General features: G+C 31.1%; 1 protein-coding gene across 1 annotated transcript in view; it reads left to right on the forward strand.

The window, feature by feature from the left end:
* LOC139520518 (cytosolic purine 5'-nucleotidase-like) overlaps positions 1 to 18,656 on the forward strand; it is a 94,256-nt gene that overhangs the window by 57,808 nt on the left and 17,792 nt on the right. The window contains exons 7-13 of the mRNA XM_071313204.1: positions 6,455 to 6,512; positions 12,634 to 12,730; positions 15,038 to 15,117; positions 16,085 to 16,145; positions 17,190 to 17,225; positions 17,510 to 17,602; positions 18,204 to 18,270. Coding sequence (XP_071169305.1) covers positions 6,455 to 6,512; positions 12,634 to 12,730; positions 15,038 to 15,117; positions 16,085 to 16,145; positions 17,190 to 17,225; positions 17,510 to 17,602; positions 18,204 to 18,270 — 492 coding nt within the window. The remainder of the gene's footprint in view (positions 1 to 6,454; positions 6,513 to 12,633; positions 12,731 to 15,037; positions 15,118 to 16,084; positions 16,146 to 17,189; positions 17,226 to 17,509; positions 17,603 to 18,203; positions 18,271 to 18,656) is intronic.

Genomic DNA, 18,656 nt, shown 5'->3' on the forward strand with positions numbered 1-18,656 from the left:
AAAAATGTGTTATGGATAGTGATCATAGTCATTTTTAACATATCGAAATTCCTTTAGTCTATATGTTTGTTTCAAGATGGATAAGGATAAAAAATGAACCCTAATACGTCTCAATTGACTGTCACTTTATGTCAGAGAGCTGTCATCTGTTTGAGGGTTAATATGTTAATAAACTCATTATTAATACACCAATGCTACATAAATAGCCAGGAAACAATGTTGTTAATGACTTGTGTGATGGGCGAAAATTCAATTATCAAAATAATAATTTTAATAACTTGTCCATCAAAGCAATTACTTGTCATCTTTCATAAATAGGTAAAATATAAATGTTTAAGAATAAACATATGCATAAAAATGCATATGATAATTAAGGTAGACTGTCTGAAGTCTGAAATGTTGATTTTTTTGGGAGCATTGAAGTGCATCTTACTAAAGGGTCTATACAGATAGTCAGAAGTCTTGTACAGTTGTAGTGTCAAAAGAAACCTTGGGTTGGAGTTTGCAGAGATTACAGTGAATACACATACTTTGCCAGCCATAGCATTACATGCAGATGATTACAACTATTTTTTGCTAGTTTTAAATTGAGAATGGAAATGGGAAATGTGTCAAAGAGACAACAACCTGGCCAAAGTGCAGAAAAAAATACTCTTTAAAAATCTTTACTTACAGTCAAATGTGAACTTGAACATAAAAAAAACAATATTCAAATATTTCTTAAAATTAAAGCTGGTTTTTTTTTCAAATATTGTCCCATTTCATTTTAATTTTAGAGGAATAAGTGATACATTCCTTATATATGTTTATTTTATATTATTCTTTTCTGTATCCAAATGAATAGGAGATGTAAATTCATTAGAATGCACTGTAAAAATCATACAAAGGTAGATAACTCTGAAATTTACACACACATATGTCTGTGTTTAAAATGTATTGTTAAAGTCAGGGAAGAGCCATTAGTTCATTTTTTTATGTGTAGCTTGTCTGTAAGATTGTGATTTTGTCAAGTTTAAATCAGAAATACCCTTTTTTGTTGTATTTCAAGCAATTTTTGAGATTACTCTTCATCAAGATTGCTCAAACCATGGAAGTATTATATTGACAGGAACTCCAACAATATAATACTTCCATGCTCAAACCAATAGTAGTGGAACAACTCACTTTGAAATTGTGAGGTATAAAGTGTTCTGTTAACTACAGCTCTTTATGACAGTAGTAGTTTAAAATAAAACTAATGCGGTCTGGTTAATTTGCATTCCTTTTCAACCCCCAAAAAATATCAAAGTCAATTTTCTAGTGGGCTTATATGTCTGAATTTGGAAAATCACTGTATCTACTCTACAAGAAGACAGCGTTGTCACGATTTTTATTTGAATTCACGTCACAGATGACATTGAAGAATTTTTTATTGAAATATTACCTCCTGTATTGAGCCATATTAATTAAAACACACATTATTATGTTTCCCGTAATTAATTGAAAAACAAAATGATTAATTACCTTCTCCTATTGTAATTGTTCATTTATATTGTTTATTGTTTTGTGGAAGAGTGATTCTTAGTGATGCAATAAAAAGCGATTTTTGATTGACGAAAGTATGCTAACAATTTACAGCTTGAACAAATATTAATTATTCAGACAGGATAAATATACACACAACTTTCTTAGAATTCTAATTAATTATAAATTTTTCCTTTGATCTTTTAGGGATTTTCTTTCCTCCATTATTCATGAATTGAAATAGTTTTTCACACCCTTTTTTTGATTTTGATAATAATGACTTTTAAAGCATTGAAGTAATTAGTGCTGTTAAAAGATCATGTAAACTGTAAAAAATCATATTAATGTGCCTGCACTCAAAAAACCTTATAATTATTCCATTCAAGACATGATCATTTAGTTCAGTTTACTTTGTCTCCCCCACAAAAATATAATGTGGAATGGTTTGAACAACAGATTGTCCACAACCTTATCATTTGAATTAAAAAAAAAATCTTCATATATTTACAAAAAAACAGAATTTACTCACTTGTTGATAATTTTGACAGCAATTGTGATGTCAACAGCCATTCGTTTTAAGCCCATATGGCTTTACATATTTTTTTTATGCCCCCGCCACTTCCTAAAGTTTGTTTCCATTCTCTTACTTTAGTTTGCCTCATCCATATATTATGAACTTGTAAACAATGCTTATTACCACAAAACACAGAAAAAATTCGAATTTTGGTGGCATCACTTTTACCATTCTAGAGTTATTTCCCTTTAAAAATTGCTGATTTCTTTTGGTTTCCATTCTCCAACTTAAGTTTGTCTCATTTATTGGCCCCTTTACCGTTCTTCAGTTATGTCCCATTATAACATTATATGCTCTTCCAAAACACAACAATACTCAGGCAGCATTTGAAAAAAAGCTTTTATACTTGGATTATTTTTCATCATATTGTGTTGACATTTCTGTACCACCATTTTGATTTGATATTTTTTTCAGAAAGAATGGGACTTTTAACATTTTTACATGTATAACAGGACTTTTTTAGACTACCGGTAATAACCCAATGACACCTTGTGAATTCAGCTTCTTCTAGACTGTTAAGCAGGAGTTTATCTACAGCAGAGTTATTTTTGTTACTCAAAAGGTTGAAAAGATAAATGACTTCATGCGTCGAAGGAATCATAAAGTTGGCTTTTAAGTGTAGTATACATGGTTTTACTAATTACTGATAATATTTACATCAATGATTAAGTCATTTATTATGTTATGATGTCAACTTTCATTACTAAAGAATATGCAGTGCTTAAACTGTACGTTTTCATTAGGGAGATGCTCTTTACACATCTCTTATAAGTAATTGTTTCTAAATACACTATAAAACTTATCATTATGTGATCTACACATTATTTCTTTGTAGACGAAAAGTGTGCCAGTTCTCTAGGTATCTCTTATTAGTTATACCAACCATGTTTCATCCACGAGTACACCAGTCCTCTTGGTATCTCTGATGATTTTTATCGAAAAATGTTTTAAAAGTCCCAGAGGGTATCATAAACTCAGTAGTCAACATCTTTTTATTAAAATGAAACATCACTGATATGTTCATTTTTTTGTAAGTCAACTGCTCATAAAATGTTAAATTTTAAGGATTTTTTCTAGATAGTAGAAAGCCTTATATAATCAGCTTAACTTTGTTTAATTTTTATGTTTTCAATACTCTTCAACTTCATATTTGATTTTGCCAGAAACTTTTGATTAGAGCATAATTAATGAGTCTTATGTGACAAAACATGTCTGGTATAGCATATTATGAGCCTATTATTTCTGATGAACCTTTTCAACCACTGGGTTGATGCATCTGTGGTTAGACATTTTGTCCACAAGGGTATCACAAACACCCAGTAGTTAGCACTTCTGTTTTGATATAAAATGTCATAGATACATTCTTTTTTATAGATAAACTATTTATAAAGAATGTGTTGAAAAACTCTCAATATATAGGGTTTTCTACCCCTAGTCATAGTTTTGCAATAGTCATATTTGGCACAATTTTTGGAACTTTTTGGTTTTCTATGCTCTTTATGCTCTTTGTATTTGTTTTTGCCTGCAACTGTTTCGAATCAAGCACAATGTTGAGTCTTTTGTAGACTAAACCCATGTCTATTGCTCGGTTTAAGTCATATATACTAGCAAGAGATACACCCCATTCTTTATAGAAATAAGCATTCTAATCCATGTTATTACTTCAATAGCAGAACATGATCAGAATGATTGGAATCTGGCAGCTAAATACAAGTATTAATTGGACAGGTAGTATGCATAATTGTTTTCCAATGGCCACATTTTGTTCTGCATTAACTTCTTGGCATGTAGATGTACTCTTGGTAATGATATATTTATATTGACAAGATTACATATTTGTGGTCAAGACAGTGACCCAAACACATATGTTTTGTAATCTTTTCATAATTGATCCCACCAGTCTGTGATGTTCAGTATTTGGATAAGAGACAATTTTGTGGATTTTAGACAAGAGCTAATGTGAAGTGTTAATTAACCTTAAAGATATACAACCTTGTTAGTACTGTCGTCTGCCAAAAGTAAATTAGCCATCTTGTATTTTATCTGCCAACGATTACTAACCTATCATCACACAATTCATCCCTAATGCATTAATTTGAAATTATTCATCAAAAATTTACTTTTGCCAAAATGATTATACAACAATTTGGCATTGATGGAAATCATTTTAATAATTTCTTCAAAATTTGATGACGCAGATTGTTGAGGTTGTTGCCTCATAATTTAGGAAAAGTTTAAGTGGTAATCAGAACATTTTTCAATGAAAATGTATATCATATAAACTGATTAACCCCTTATTACATTCAGTTCATTTTAGGATAAATAGAATCAGAGGGGGTGGAGCAGGGATTTACCACAATTCCCCTAAAATGAAGGAAAAAGACCAACATGAAACTTATTTTCAATTACTTGAAAACAACAACTAATAAGTAAAACATGTTTTGAATAATAAATATTTGAAACCCAAATGAATTTCTGTAAATTTTTTCTTAAAAACTACAATTTTCAAATGGAGCATTTTTTTCTCCTTGATTAATATAACTGTACAATAAATAATTCATGAGTGCTGCCATATTAGTATTTCAGTGCTATACTCAAGGTATCAGATCAACTAGACATTTGTTTAACCCTAGATAACTGGACTCATTTGATAATTATACTTTGGCCATTATCACAAGGTTTGGTTTGTTTTTGCTTGTTTTGTGCAATGCATAGTTGATATTAAAAAAAAACAGAATTAACTAAAAACATATCAGATATCAACTTGTCCAAGTTTCAGGTTTGGTATGCTTACTATTAATTAATTTAGAAAGATTGTTGCTCTCTCTCTCTGAGTTTTTTAGAAGGTGAAATATTTGATTATGAGAGATATGTTAGACATACTTTCCTCTTAGGCAGCTAGGATAGGTTTAATTATACAATGTAAATGTTTATAAATAATATTTTCCAGAATGGATTTGTACTGTTATTGTACAACGTCAAAGGTCATATGACCTTGGTGTTTACTACAAAATCATCCTTAATTCTACCTTTTTGGCAGTGGTTGCATCTTTAGAACAAACAATTTGAATTGTAGAAGGTGTGTAACTCAAACATACGTCAGTGTTTAAGATTGAATACATGCCTCCATACAGGAAATCATTCACTGCAAATAGACTTATGTTTATAATAGTCTGATCATCGCTTTTGATATTTTTACGTCAAACAAACAAAATGTAACAATCTGACTGACAGGTAGAAAAGTTTCTTGAATGGAACATAATTACTCGTTTAGTTAGATTTAGATGAGTTTTGGGGTTTTTTTTCCCGCTATCTTTATAGATTTTGCAATTCTTTTATTTTCATATTTTTTTTGTTTTGAGTCCATTTTTTGCTTCATTACTAATAAATATATTGGAATGCAAATTGAAAAGCAACACCCAGATTTTTTTATGTTGAAAACACAATTTAGTAAATGATATTGATGTTATGTGTGCACTTTTATTAGTGCATTGTAAAATGTGATACTAACCAGAATTTTTATCCTTGACAATATAACCCAGTATCAGTTGTTTTTAGACCTCTAGTCAAGTGGTAGAGATAGGTTTGTCAGCATGTCAGGTAAAGATATCTCAAGTTCATCACCTTTATTAGGTAAATTGATGCCACAAGTTGAAAGCCACTTACTTTATTTCTAAAAAAAGGATAATTAAATCTGACTTGTAGATAGTACCAGTAGTTAGTATCTACCTTTCTCAGACAATAAAGACAGTCTTTATTGTGAAATTATTTTAGCAGTTTATAGACTCTTTCAGTTCAAATATGGTTGTTGATTGTTATTCTTCCAGGAGAGAGAAAAAAGTAGTAGTATAATTAATCTAAATAAAAAGAAATCTTCCAACATAGAGTTTGAAGGGGAGAAGGGGATTAGTAACATAAATTCAGGGGGATTGACTACAAAAAAAGTTTAGTCTTTATTGGTCTTTGTGCTGTGTATGTTTCTGCTTCAAGTTCCCTAATTAATTTGGGGCTCCATAATCAATCAGTGGAAGCTAGGCCTGTAGTATTCAGTCAATACTTCTGCCACCAACAACAATGCCGCCTAGTGAATACAACTCCTCTGAGACTGTTGCACAAAAAGTTCTCATATGTTATAAGATTGTTTAACATCAAGTGTAGTTGACCATATTGTACCCTCATTTTGACAATATTTTACCATCATTTTGATAAGATTTTACAGGAGTTTTGAGAATTAGATCTCAATTATTCATTGACACGTAGCAGGGCCCTCTGTGGTCACATTACTATAGTAGATGTTTCCTCAGTACAGGTATATCAATGGCTCACTTTCTTTAAGAATATTAGATTACTGAGGCCATCTTTTCTCTGTATTTTCAGGTATTTATATACTTGCCTGTATAGTAGATTTCTTTTCCAACCATGAAGATTTTAAAAAGTAAGTACGATTTAGTGTGCATTTCAGGTTAAAAAGTAAAAACTGAGTGGATTATGGGTTATCTATGCATATCAAGCTATTAATTTCTGTGTCTATTGGTCTTTTCAACAGAGTTGTCTCATTGGCAATTAAACCACATCTTCTTTTTTTTCTTCATATAAGGCTAAAATAGCAAAAACACTTGAAAAGTATGAGTAACAGTACTTCTTCATTGTAGAATTCAATATATTTTTTTGTATTTTTATTGAGGTATTAAGATAACCATGGTTCATTCAGATCAATGTGCAGAAGAACATCATACTAAAACGTGTGATTGATCTGTGCTTTCACAACCCTGTAACTAGGAAAAGATCTATTTCACATTTAACAAAGATCAACTTTAATTTTCTACAGATTTTTTTCTCTCAAAACATTTGTCATAGGCACCTTTTTAATGACAAGGATGATGAAAGCAGTCTGTCTTGAATTTTGTGCTTCAGTAGGTAATGAAGTTGCATAATAGCCATTACATCAGTCAGAATGTTTAGATTCGAAAACATACATAAAATGTATTTTTTTGAAGTTATCTAATGTCAAAAATATAACAGCTATATCATAATATCATAATGCTTACTACTTTATCCTGGAATCCCAATAGGAGCTCTATCCATCAAAAATAGATAATAGTCTTATCTATATCTACAAACATATTAAATTTGATGGTTTCTAAATGGTAATGGATTGGGTTGAAATAGATGATAGGATTTATCATCCCAGTGGTTTGTTGTTAATTTTTGATTTATTAAACATATTTCCAAAATAATTTGGTCTCTAGGTGATAATTGTATTATTTTTGCAGAAATTCTCACTTTATCTCAATCTAGAAAACAATAAAACAGTTATGTAACATCTTGTTCTTAGGTGTTTTATTTTCATGTTACTTGTGGTTAGAATGCATGTTTTTATTTGTCCTACATAATTTGAAGGTTAAGGATTACCATCAAGATCAGTGTACACTAAGAGTGAATGGATACAAACTCCAGGTCCAGATAGCCTGAACTGATACAAACACCAGGTCAAGATAGCCTGAATTGATACAGAAACCAGGTCCAGAGAGCCTGAATTCATACAAACACCAGGTCCAGATAGCATGAATTGATACAAACACCAGGTTTAGATAGTCTGAATGGATACAAACACCAGGTCCAGATAGCCTGAATTGATACAAAAACCAGGTCCAGAGAGTCTGAATGGATACAAACACCAGGTCCAGATAGCCTGAATTGATACAAACACCAGGTCCAGAGAGACTGAATTGATACAGACACCAGGTCCAGATAGCCTGAATTGATACAAACACCAGGTTTAGATAGTCTGAATGGATACAAACACCAGGACCAGATAGCCTGAATTGATACAAAAACCAGGCCCAGAGAGACTGAATTGATACAGACACCAGGTCCAGATAGCCTGAATTGATACAAACACCAGGTCCAGATAGCCTGAATTGATACAAACACCAGGTCCAGATAGTCTGAATGGATACAAACACCAGGTCCAGATAGCCTGAATTGATACAAAAACCAGGTCCAGAGAGTCTGAATTGATACAAACACCAGGTCCAGATAGTCTGAATTGATACAAACTCCAGGTCCAGATAGCCTAAATTGATACAAACACCAGGTCCAGATAGCCTGAATTGATACAAAAACCAGGTCCAGAGAATCTGAATTGATACAAACACCAGGTCCAGATAGCCTGAATTGATACAAAAACCAGGTCCAGAGAGTCTGAATGGATACAAACACCAGGTCCAGATAGCCTGAATTGATACAGACTCTAGGTCCAGAGAGTCTGAATTGATACAAACACCAGGTCCAGAGAGCCTGAATGGATACAAACACCAGGTCCAGATGGCCTGATTTGTATTCAAACTCCAAGTCCAGATAGCCTGAATGGATACAAACTCCAGGTCCAGATAGCCTGAATTTATACAAACACCAGGTCAAGATAGCCTGAATTGATACAGCACCAGGTCAAGATAGCCTGAATTGATACAAACACCAGGTCCAGAGAGCCTGAATTGATACAAACACCAGGTCCAGATAGCCTGATTTGTATTCAAACTCCAGGTCCAGATAGCCTGAATGGATACAAACTCCAGGTCCAGATAGCCTGAATTGATACAAACACCAGGTCCAGATAGCCTGAATTGATACAAACACAGGTCAAGATAGCCTGAATTGATACAAAAACCAGGTCCAGATATTCTGAATTAATATAGGCACAAAAACAAACAAAACTGGGTCCAGGTAGTCAGAATTGATATAGGCACAAATTTCTAAAAACACATGGTCCAGATAGCATGAATTGATACAGGCACATAAACAAAACAACACATAGTCCTTATAGCCTGAATAAAAACAGGGAGGTAAACAAACAACACATGGTCCTTATAGCCTGAGTAAAAACAGGGAGGTAAACAAACAACACATGGTCCTTATAGCCTGAATAAGAACAGGGAGGTAAACAAACAACACATGGTCCTTATAGCCATAGCCTGAATAAAAACAGGGAGGTAAACAAACAACACATGGTCCTTATAGTCTGAATAAAAACAGGGAGGTAAACAAACAACACATGGTCCTTATAGCCTGAATTGATACAGACACAAAAACAAACAACATGTGTCCAGGTAGCCTGAATAGATGCAGGCAAAAAAACACAACATGGTTCACATAGCCTGATACAAGCACAAAGACTAACAGATTTATGCAAAATCAATCTCCGACTATTGTCTTTGTAGATCAAGTTGAACTGTCTTATAAAAACTGTCCATATATTGGTTTTGTTTGAATAATATATAAAGGCAAAAATTATTGATTTCAATTTCCCAAAAAGTAAACATAAATAAATTGAGAATGGAAATTGGGAATGTGCAATTTTCAATTTCTGACAATCAAGGGAGTGTTTAAGAAATGTCTCTAATTTGTATCTGCTAATTTTTTGTTTTCAAGTGATTATTTAGTCTGTACTGGACCAAGCTATGTTTTATTAGACATTGCACATTGAAGTTTTACCAAATTTGACTCCTACACTTATGTATACTATGGTTATACTAGGAAATCATTTCATAAAGTAGTATAGTGAAATTCAGGTTAATATTATTCAGAATATCTTTTCTTTTTAAAGTAAATCTTTTTTATGATCTTTGCTATTGGTGTGGTCTTTTTAGTCTGAAGTGTAATGTATTTGATCAACTGATTATGTGGGCTTAGTATTGCAGGCTTATAATTCCCTATAATTTCATTTTGAATTTTTTGAAATCACTATTTTAAAAGAATCTATAAATTTGCGTATTAGTTGCTATCTGAAGATGAAGCTAACCTGGAGTATTTCGTAAGATAGGATGGCGTGATATAACTGATAAAACAGTTTATATTGTGATAAATCTGCCTTCTCATGGAGAGAATAGTAGATAAAATTTGTTGATCTCTACCATTATCAGATGTCTAAACTTTGACATTTTTGAAAAATCACTTTGATATTTAAAGCATTATATATTATGAAATGATAGGGACATTTGCCTTGTGTGAAAATATTATTCAAGTAAAATGGGGGAAAACAGGATATGGATTTGAACAGGATCAATTTAAACAATAAAAATGATTCTGATTATAGATAAATTAAATAAAAAGATAGATATAAATAGAAGGGAAAACTAGAGGCTCTAAAGAGCCTGTGTCGCTCACCTTCGTCTATGTGAATATTAAACAAAGAAAGCAGATGGATTCATGACAAAATTGTGTTTTTGTGATGGTGATGTGTTTGTACATCTTACTTTACTAAACAGTCTTGCTGCTTACAATTATCTCTATCTATAATGAACTTGGCCCAGTAGTTTCAGGGGAAAATGTTAATAAAATTTACAAATTTTATGAAAATTGTTAATAATTGACTAGAAAAGGACAATAACTCCTTAGGGGGTCAATTGACCATTTCGGTCATCTTGACTTATTTGTAAATCTTACTTTGCTGAACATTATTGCTGTTTACAGTTTATCTCTATCTATAATAATATTCAAGATAATAACCAAAAACAGCAAAATTTCCTTAAAATTATCAATTCAGGGGCAGCAACCCAACAACGGGTTGTCTGATTCATCTGAAAATTTCAGGGCAGATAGATCTTGACCTGATAAACAATTTTATCCATGTCAGATTTGCTCTAAATGCTTTGGTTTTTGAGTTATAAGCCAAAAACCCCATTTTACCCCTATGTTCTATTTTTAGCCATGGCAGCCATCTTGGTTGGTTGGCCGGGTCACGCCACACATTTTTTAAACTAGATACCCCAATGATGATTGTGGCCAAGTTTGGTTTAATTTGTCCCAGTAGTTTCAGAGGAGAAGATTTTTGTAAAAGTTAACGACGACGGACGACGACAGGCGAGGGACGAGGGACGAGGGACAGCGGACGCAAAGTGATGGGAAAAGCTCACTTGGCCCTTCGGGCCAGGTGAGCTAAAAATGAAATTTATTAATCTTTTAAGTTCTGTTTATTTTCTTGTTTTTTAGTAACTATTAATCCACCAATAAAAATAATAGATTAAAATCTGAATTTTTTTAATTACCCAAAAGTAAAATTTATATATTAAAAATAATAGAATTCCATGTCTTTCTAGCTATAGAAACATTAATGTCAAATAATAATTTACAAATCTACGTGATTAGATTATACACTCCTGTGTGTAAGTTACAAAGCATTTCTGTTAAAATAGGGTCACTATAATTGATTGATTGATTGGAGTTTTAAAGCCATTTTCAACACTATTAGTATTGTGCCATTTTGTTGTGGTCAGGGTTTTTTTTTGTGTGTGGAGTCACCCAATTTGCAGGATGAGAACCACAGACCTTTAGGAAGAAAATTTACAATCCTTGTCAATTAAGATTGGAGTTGAGTGCACCTTCAAAGTGCAGGATTTGAACTCACAACCTCAGATTTGAAAGGCCAGTGATACAGTAGTTAGACTCCTTCGACTATTTGACCACTGACCTATAATTCACTAGTGAATGACTTTGATAAAGTAATTTGTTAGGGTGCATGTGAGATGTCATGAAAAATATAAATTAAAAAAGTGCAACATGAGACTTTGAACAGACAATGCAAATTCATTTATTCTTTGACTAATTCCTAAAAATAGCACTAATATTCTTTAATAATTTGCAAGAATGCATTATTATAAATAGTTCAATAATTAAGTTATAATCAAACCTTTGTCATGTCAGTATTAAACACATTAGCTTTTTTTCTGCAGCAGAAACATCTGAGATAAATTTTATCCCAGAGAAACAGAAAAAGAATGTTACATCATAAATAGAGGTTAATATCTATTAAATTAAAATATCTCTAATCAAATAAAATCAGTCTTAGATAAGAAGGCTGTAAGCAAATCTGTTTGAGCAAATTACATCAATGGAAAGAAAAGAACATCATTAATGGTGTCCATTTCAGAATTAATCAAGATGTTTATCGGATGGAACATGGCGCAAAACATTTTCATTTTTGATTTGGATCGCCAAAAATAGTTTATATAATCCACATGTGTTTTGGTCTTATTCCAGGATTTAAGATCTAAATGTGTCCATCTGTCTGTTGCAGTTAATTATAAAGCTTTGTTTTTAAAGTGCACTAAAAGTTCTCAGAAATCCATTATGATATAGCAGTGGTAGTTCAATGATACAGCCCTTTCATGTGCATATTATGTAAATTCTATTCTGTTTATATATGATAAATATCTTTTCAGAGTTTAGGATGATGTGGAATCATAAAACATAACTATGACCTTGTTTTTAAAGTGCACTTAAAGTTCTTAGAATCCATTTTGATATAGCAGTGGTATTGTCTATGCTACATCCCTTTCATGACATATGTAAATTTTGTTCTGTTTAAGTATAAAGAATTTATTTTTTAAGAGTTGACAATGGTGTGCAATCATAAGATATAACTATGACCTTGTTTTTAAAGTGCACTTAATGTTCTCAGAAATCAATTATAATTAATTATAATCAATTATAATAGAGCAGTGGTATTTCAATGCTTTAACCCTTTTTGTAAATTTTATTCTGTTTATGTATTTCAGAGTTGACAATGGTGTGAAATCAGGGGACATAACTATGACTTACATGTCTATATACCAAGATGTACTAGCTGCTACAGATTATGTACATACAAAAACAGTATGTATTAATTTGCATATTCAGGGCGTTTTTCTAGCCCTGCTATTTTCCCAAAGTATAAAATTGTCTGATACCAACAGTGTTTAACAGATTTTTATCACCTGAAACTTATGTCAGAAAAAGAAGAAAAAGGGATGCTCATCCTGTTTGGCAATCTGAAAGTTTTGTTTAAAGCTTCATATTTTAGGTTGTAAAAGAACTGAAAACAAACCTGGTACAATGTATACAGATTCCTTCAGGTCTTAAGGTTTCATCTGGCATATGTCTCTTTATGTCCTTGAACTAACATGGTTCAATAATCACTTATAAAAAAAAACGTAGTTTTCATTCTCATGTTATTTTAATGCAATATTAAGATTGACTGATGAAAGCTCTGTATCCATTTTTGTCCATGTTCTTGTTTGTCATTTAGAGAATAGGACTTTAATTGTCAGATTTAAGTTAATATTTCACTTGTGGTACCATAACCTATGTTTGATTGGATTGACTAACTGGAAACTTCACACAATTATTAAAATTGGTGAAAATAACACAGTGGTTGGTTAAAGAAAAATACTTCATTTGAGAGTTATGTGACTGAACATCAGATATATAGGCTTGGGAATGAAAACTTGCTTGTGATTTTAGAAGCAAGTCTATGACTTGTTTGAGCTCAGTATGATAATTAAATTATTTTAGTGCAATCATACATCTTCCTTATTTTAATGCCCCACCTACGATCTACAATAGTAGAGGGCCATTATGTTTTCTGGGTGTGGGTCCGTTCGTTCGTTCGTCCCTCCATCTGTTTGTCCGTCTGTCCCGATTCAGGTTAAAGTTTTTGGTCAAGGTAGTTTTTGATGAAGTTGAAATCCAATCAACTTGAAACTTAGTACACATGTTCCCTATGATATGATATTTCTTATTTTAATGCCAAATTAGAGTTTTGACCCAAATTTCACTGTTCACTGAACATAGAAAATGATAGTGCAAATTTTCGGTTAAAGTTTTTGGTCAAGGTAGTTTTTGATGAATTTGAAGTCCAATCAACTTGAAACTTAGTATACATGTTCCCTATAATATGATCTTTCTAATCTTAATGCCAAATTAGAGTTTTTACCCTTAATTTCAGGTCCACAAAATAAAAAAAATGAAAGTGTGAGTGGGGCATCTGTGTACTATGGACACATTCTTGTTATAAATATTTTTAAGTGTAATATTGTTGCAATTTAGGTATAAGACATGTTTACTAGAAAGCAGTCATCCCTTGTTATGCTTTTATCTGGAAATAATGTTTATTGTGGCATGCTTTATCTATGAGAAAACTACGATTATACATGACAATGTAAGATATATGGCAATCAAACAAAACAAAGCAGTATTATGTATTACCAGTTTTTGTTGTAACCATCATGATCAGTTGTATAATGTATTAAGAACAGCGGACTGAATTTCATTATTTGCCAAAATAGAAATGAGGAGGCAGTTGAAATTTAAAGTAGTGATTGAAAAGAAAAAAATATAGGGTATATGTTATGTGAATGCCTTTATTTATATTGATTGCAATTAAACAAAAAGAACATGGTTCAACACTTCATATCTGATTTTGTATAAAAGTACTCCTTATCACTGTTTGAATTAAAATGAATTGCAAATTGACATGTTGAAGGGCCAATTATTTCCTTGCAGGACTACTTACCTTGAATCATTAGGAGTCCCCCCAACTAAGTCAGCCAATAAGTCAGTGTCAGGTTCATTTTATTTAAAGTATTTTTAACTTTTTAGTCACAATAGTACTTCCTAAAGATTATTTTGATATAAAACAAATAGATCTTTTGACTCCCATTTGATTTCAGTACTACTTTTACAAAAATGTCAAGTTGTGACACTAAGTGGATGTTTATCTTGTGAATAAAAGAGTCATTTAAAAAACTTTTACCTACAAAACTTTGGATCCAAAATATTTGATATTTACAAAATTGCAATCAAAGGAAGATAACTCTGATTTGTTATGAAAATTTAACATTACTTTGCCATTCTTTGTCTGCATCTGTTATTTGTAATAGAAAAATGAATCAGAATTTCAAAGGATGTGGGGTAGCCATCCATGACACAATATCAGTACATGCACAACAAAAAAACACAAACAATGCAAATGAACGACACTTTTATTGCTGTTCTTGATCTCAAAGTCACAGTGAGGCCTCAACACGGAGTAAAAAAAACTCTCACCTCACTGCAAGTTTTAGATGACCCCTAACATCAGCTTAAGCGGAACTCTTTGCAAAAATAATTTGGATAGACTGTGTAAGAATATATTTTTTTCAGGGCCCTCTGAAAACAGAAACGGCAAAAAATTTAGAGAAATATGTTATTAAAGATGACAGATTACCAATTCTTTTAGACAGGTGAGAATATGCAGATTGCTTATATTTAAATTGTTCTGTTTGAGATGCATTTATAAACCATTATAATAAATTGTCCACAACTGTCTGATGGAATTAGATGGAGGAAAAAAACTGTTTTGTGCAGTTACAATGAAAAAGCAGGTAATTTGGAACAAGAGGTTGCTTACAGACTTGATGTGGTTTAGCCTTATACTAGACTTACACAGATATACAGAGGAAGCTACCAGCTTTAAATCATTGTGTTGTGACTTTTAATTTTAATTATACTGTAAATTCAGAAATTATTGTGTGCATGTATTATTGCGATTTTGTCAATTTATACTTAAATGCGATTTTAATTTTTACGACTTTGAGAAAAAAATCCTGTTTAATTCACATAAAATAGAGTTTAAATTATTGCGTTTACAAATCTCTGGTGGTTTTCCCAATGATAAAACCTCGCAACAATTTCTGAATTTACAAGTCGGAAAATCAGCAACAACTATTTTTTACCAAAAAAACTGTATGGAATATTGTGTTTGTTAGTGGTTTTATGCTTTACATGGTATAAGTAATTAAAGTACAGTTCAAATTAATAATCGTTCTATTCTTCAAAACACATCTACATGGAATGGTAACAATAAATCAAGAGAACAAATCAAATTAACATATAATACAAATACAGAATGCAATCTGCATATCAATACACCAAAGACTGATAAAGGAGAGATAACTCTCAAGTATGTTAACTTTACCAAACATCCTGACCATACCAAACTGACATATAACAGTGGCCACATGTCATAATTTCTTGTCATATTTACTGTTATCAAAGGTTTATATGAGTAACATCTTTGAAACCTGAATGAACTTTGCATTTGAAAGGAAAATTATTGGAGTTGTTGCCCTTGGATAAATATGATATGTTCCATGATGAGAGGTATTGGAACATTGGTTTACATATTTTATTTGCCTGTTTTATATTTAGAATGAGACTACATGGATCTAAAGTCTTTCTAGCAACAAATAGTGATTATACATTCACAAATGTAAGTATTTATAAAAAGGTAAAAAGTTAGAGCAAGCTAGGTTCTTTTACTAAGAATCAAATCGATTATAAAACAAAATAAGAATATAACACACCACAATACACACAAACAATTTGAACTTAATTTTTGTACCTACTTTTTTTTTTTTCGCCTGTGCATTGTTTTTTTTATTTATTAATAAAGGTGTTGTTTGTTTTATCTCATTTCTTCATTCATCAACTAGTGGTTAATTTTTCTTAACTGTCAACAGTTAAGAAGTTTTAAATTTTTGACTGTCTTGGTGTATTAAACACATAACGAATTATGTACATCCCAAAATTGGTTTCTAGTTTGCCTTTACCAAATGTTATGAAATTAAATGCTTATTCCTACAAAACATGGAATAAGAATTTTGGCATCTCTTTTACTGTTCTAAAGTTATGGCCTATACCTTTCTTTTTTTTTATATTTATTTTATTTTATCAAAACACAATACATAATCATGATAATATACAAGGTATATAAATTATTCTTTACAATGCAGGTAATACAATTACAGATAATCATAATTAAGTTAATTGTAATACTTCTTATAATTACTTATTCTTAAGAACAGTTTGAGTTTTCTGCTGCAAACTAATTTGTCTATGTTTTGTTTTATTTCTATAGTAAAATTTTGAAGAAGAAAAAAAAATTGATAGAGAAAAATAAAAGAAAAAAAATCAAAAGTTTGTCAAAAGAATAACAAAAAAAATCTAACAAAAAGCCAAATACAAGTTTGAAATTTTTAGGAAAAAAAAAGAAGAATTGGTCATCTGTGGTTTGCCCTATATATTACTGCCATTATATGGTTTCTGATTCAAGAAAGATGGAGAGTAAAGAGCCAGATTTATAGGTTTCATTAGCAAATTTAAAAACAAAAGTCTCATGTATTTGTGTTATTGTTCCTATACCTTTCTTGAGTTATGTCCCTTTATAACATTATATGAAAGCTTGGGCATCATCTGTGTCATATTTTATATTATATTACCAGTAAAAATTTTAAAAAGATATTTTTTATTTCAGAAAGTGATGAAATATCTTCTTGATTATGATGAAAAGGTAAGAGTAAGAATTTGTAATCAGGGAGCATTATTCTTACATTTTATTTCTAACTTATTCATGTGATTGAATGTAATGGAAGCAAAGTTTTTATTCTCCGTTTCAATCTTATAAGTGTACACTAGTTTACCCCTATGTAAAATGTTAATCCTAATAATGGGGTAGATGGAAACTTTAAACAGTAGAAATTGTCAGCTATACAAGATATATTTTTGACTGGTGAGCACTTCAGACTATAATAAGCCTGTCGTTTAATATAAAATATTTATTTTTTGTTATTTCAGAGAGATTGGACGGATTATTTTGATTACATTGTGGTCGATGCTAGAAAACCTTTATTTTTTGAAGGAGGAACTATTCTACGTGAAGTAGTTAGGGTAAGATAACTGTTTTATTTCATTCTTTTTTGTGTGTCTTTTGTGTCATTGCACATTTTGAACATTTAAGTAGCTGCATCATTTGTATTTTATGTTTAGCTTTTTTGGGGGGTTGTATTTTTTCTGTTTTGATGATGCTTACCTTAGATCTCATTTTCTCATATACATATGATTGAACATTAAGAATTGTATTGGGGAAAAGGATCTGTTGTATTAGAACTCTTTTCAAAGTACAAATTAACCATTGTAACTGTTTCAAAGTGGCAAAAATAAGAAAATTAATATAATGTACATCATTATTTTTATAGACAACAAGAATCTAAGAAGGATATATTTACTTAAAAAGACCAGTAGTATGCTTAATATAAGATACAGTCTAAGGTTAAAGATTATCAGACATCAAAGGCTTTGTCAAACCTTTCTGAATATTTTTGTAAACTTGGACAACATCTGTTTAAGATCAAAGACATAATTATGCATAGCAAAATACATTAGAAATTAAACACTGTTTTGACTATATGGGATATTTTTTCACCCAACCACAAAACTTATTCATAAAATTGTATATGATAGCAATAACATTCAAACTTTTATTTTTCAGGACACTGGAAAATTACAGATAGGTTCACATACAGGACCAATTAAATCTGGAAAGATCTATTCTGGAGGTAAAATTCTCTTGTAATGATATGTATCTTTTCCTTAAGTGTCTACTACAAAACACAACAGAGCTTAAGTAATGCATCTAGTTCTAACTGAAGTGTATTGTAATTGGCCTGTATATTGAACAAAAATGATCCCATGTTTTAAGTTTTGGTAGTTTATACTGCAAAATTTAATTAATTTATTAGCAGCAATACTTCATGTAGCATATTAAGACATAAGCTTTAGAATGTTAATTTAAAAAAAATTGTTTGAAATTTTTTATCACACAATTTTTACTTATCTCCCTTGCCTTTCAAATTTGCACTTTTGAATATGTGTTTCTTTACAGTCCACAAAAGACTTTTTAGTTGCTTTGAAGCAAAGGGATAAAATTGACAAGCAGTTGTTG

The sequence above is a fragment of the Mytilus edulis genome, chromosome 4, assembly GCF_963676685.1.
Source record: "Mytilus edulis chromosome 4, xbMytEdul2.2, whole genome shotgun sequence".
In the NCBI taxonomy this organism is placed as follows: Eukaryota; Metazoa; Mollusca; class Bivalvia; order Mytilida; family Mytilidae; genus Mytilus; species Mytilus edulis.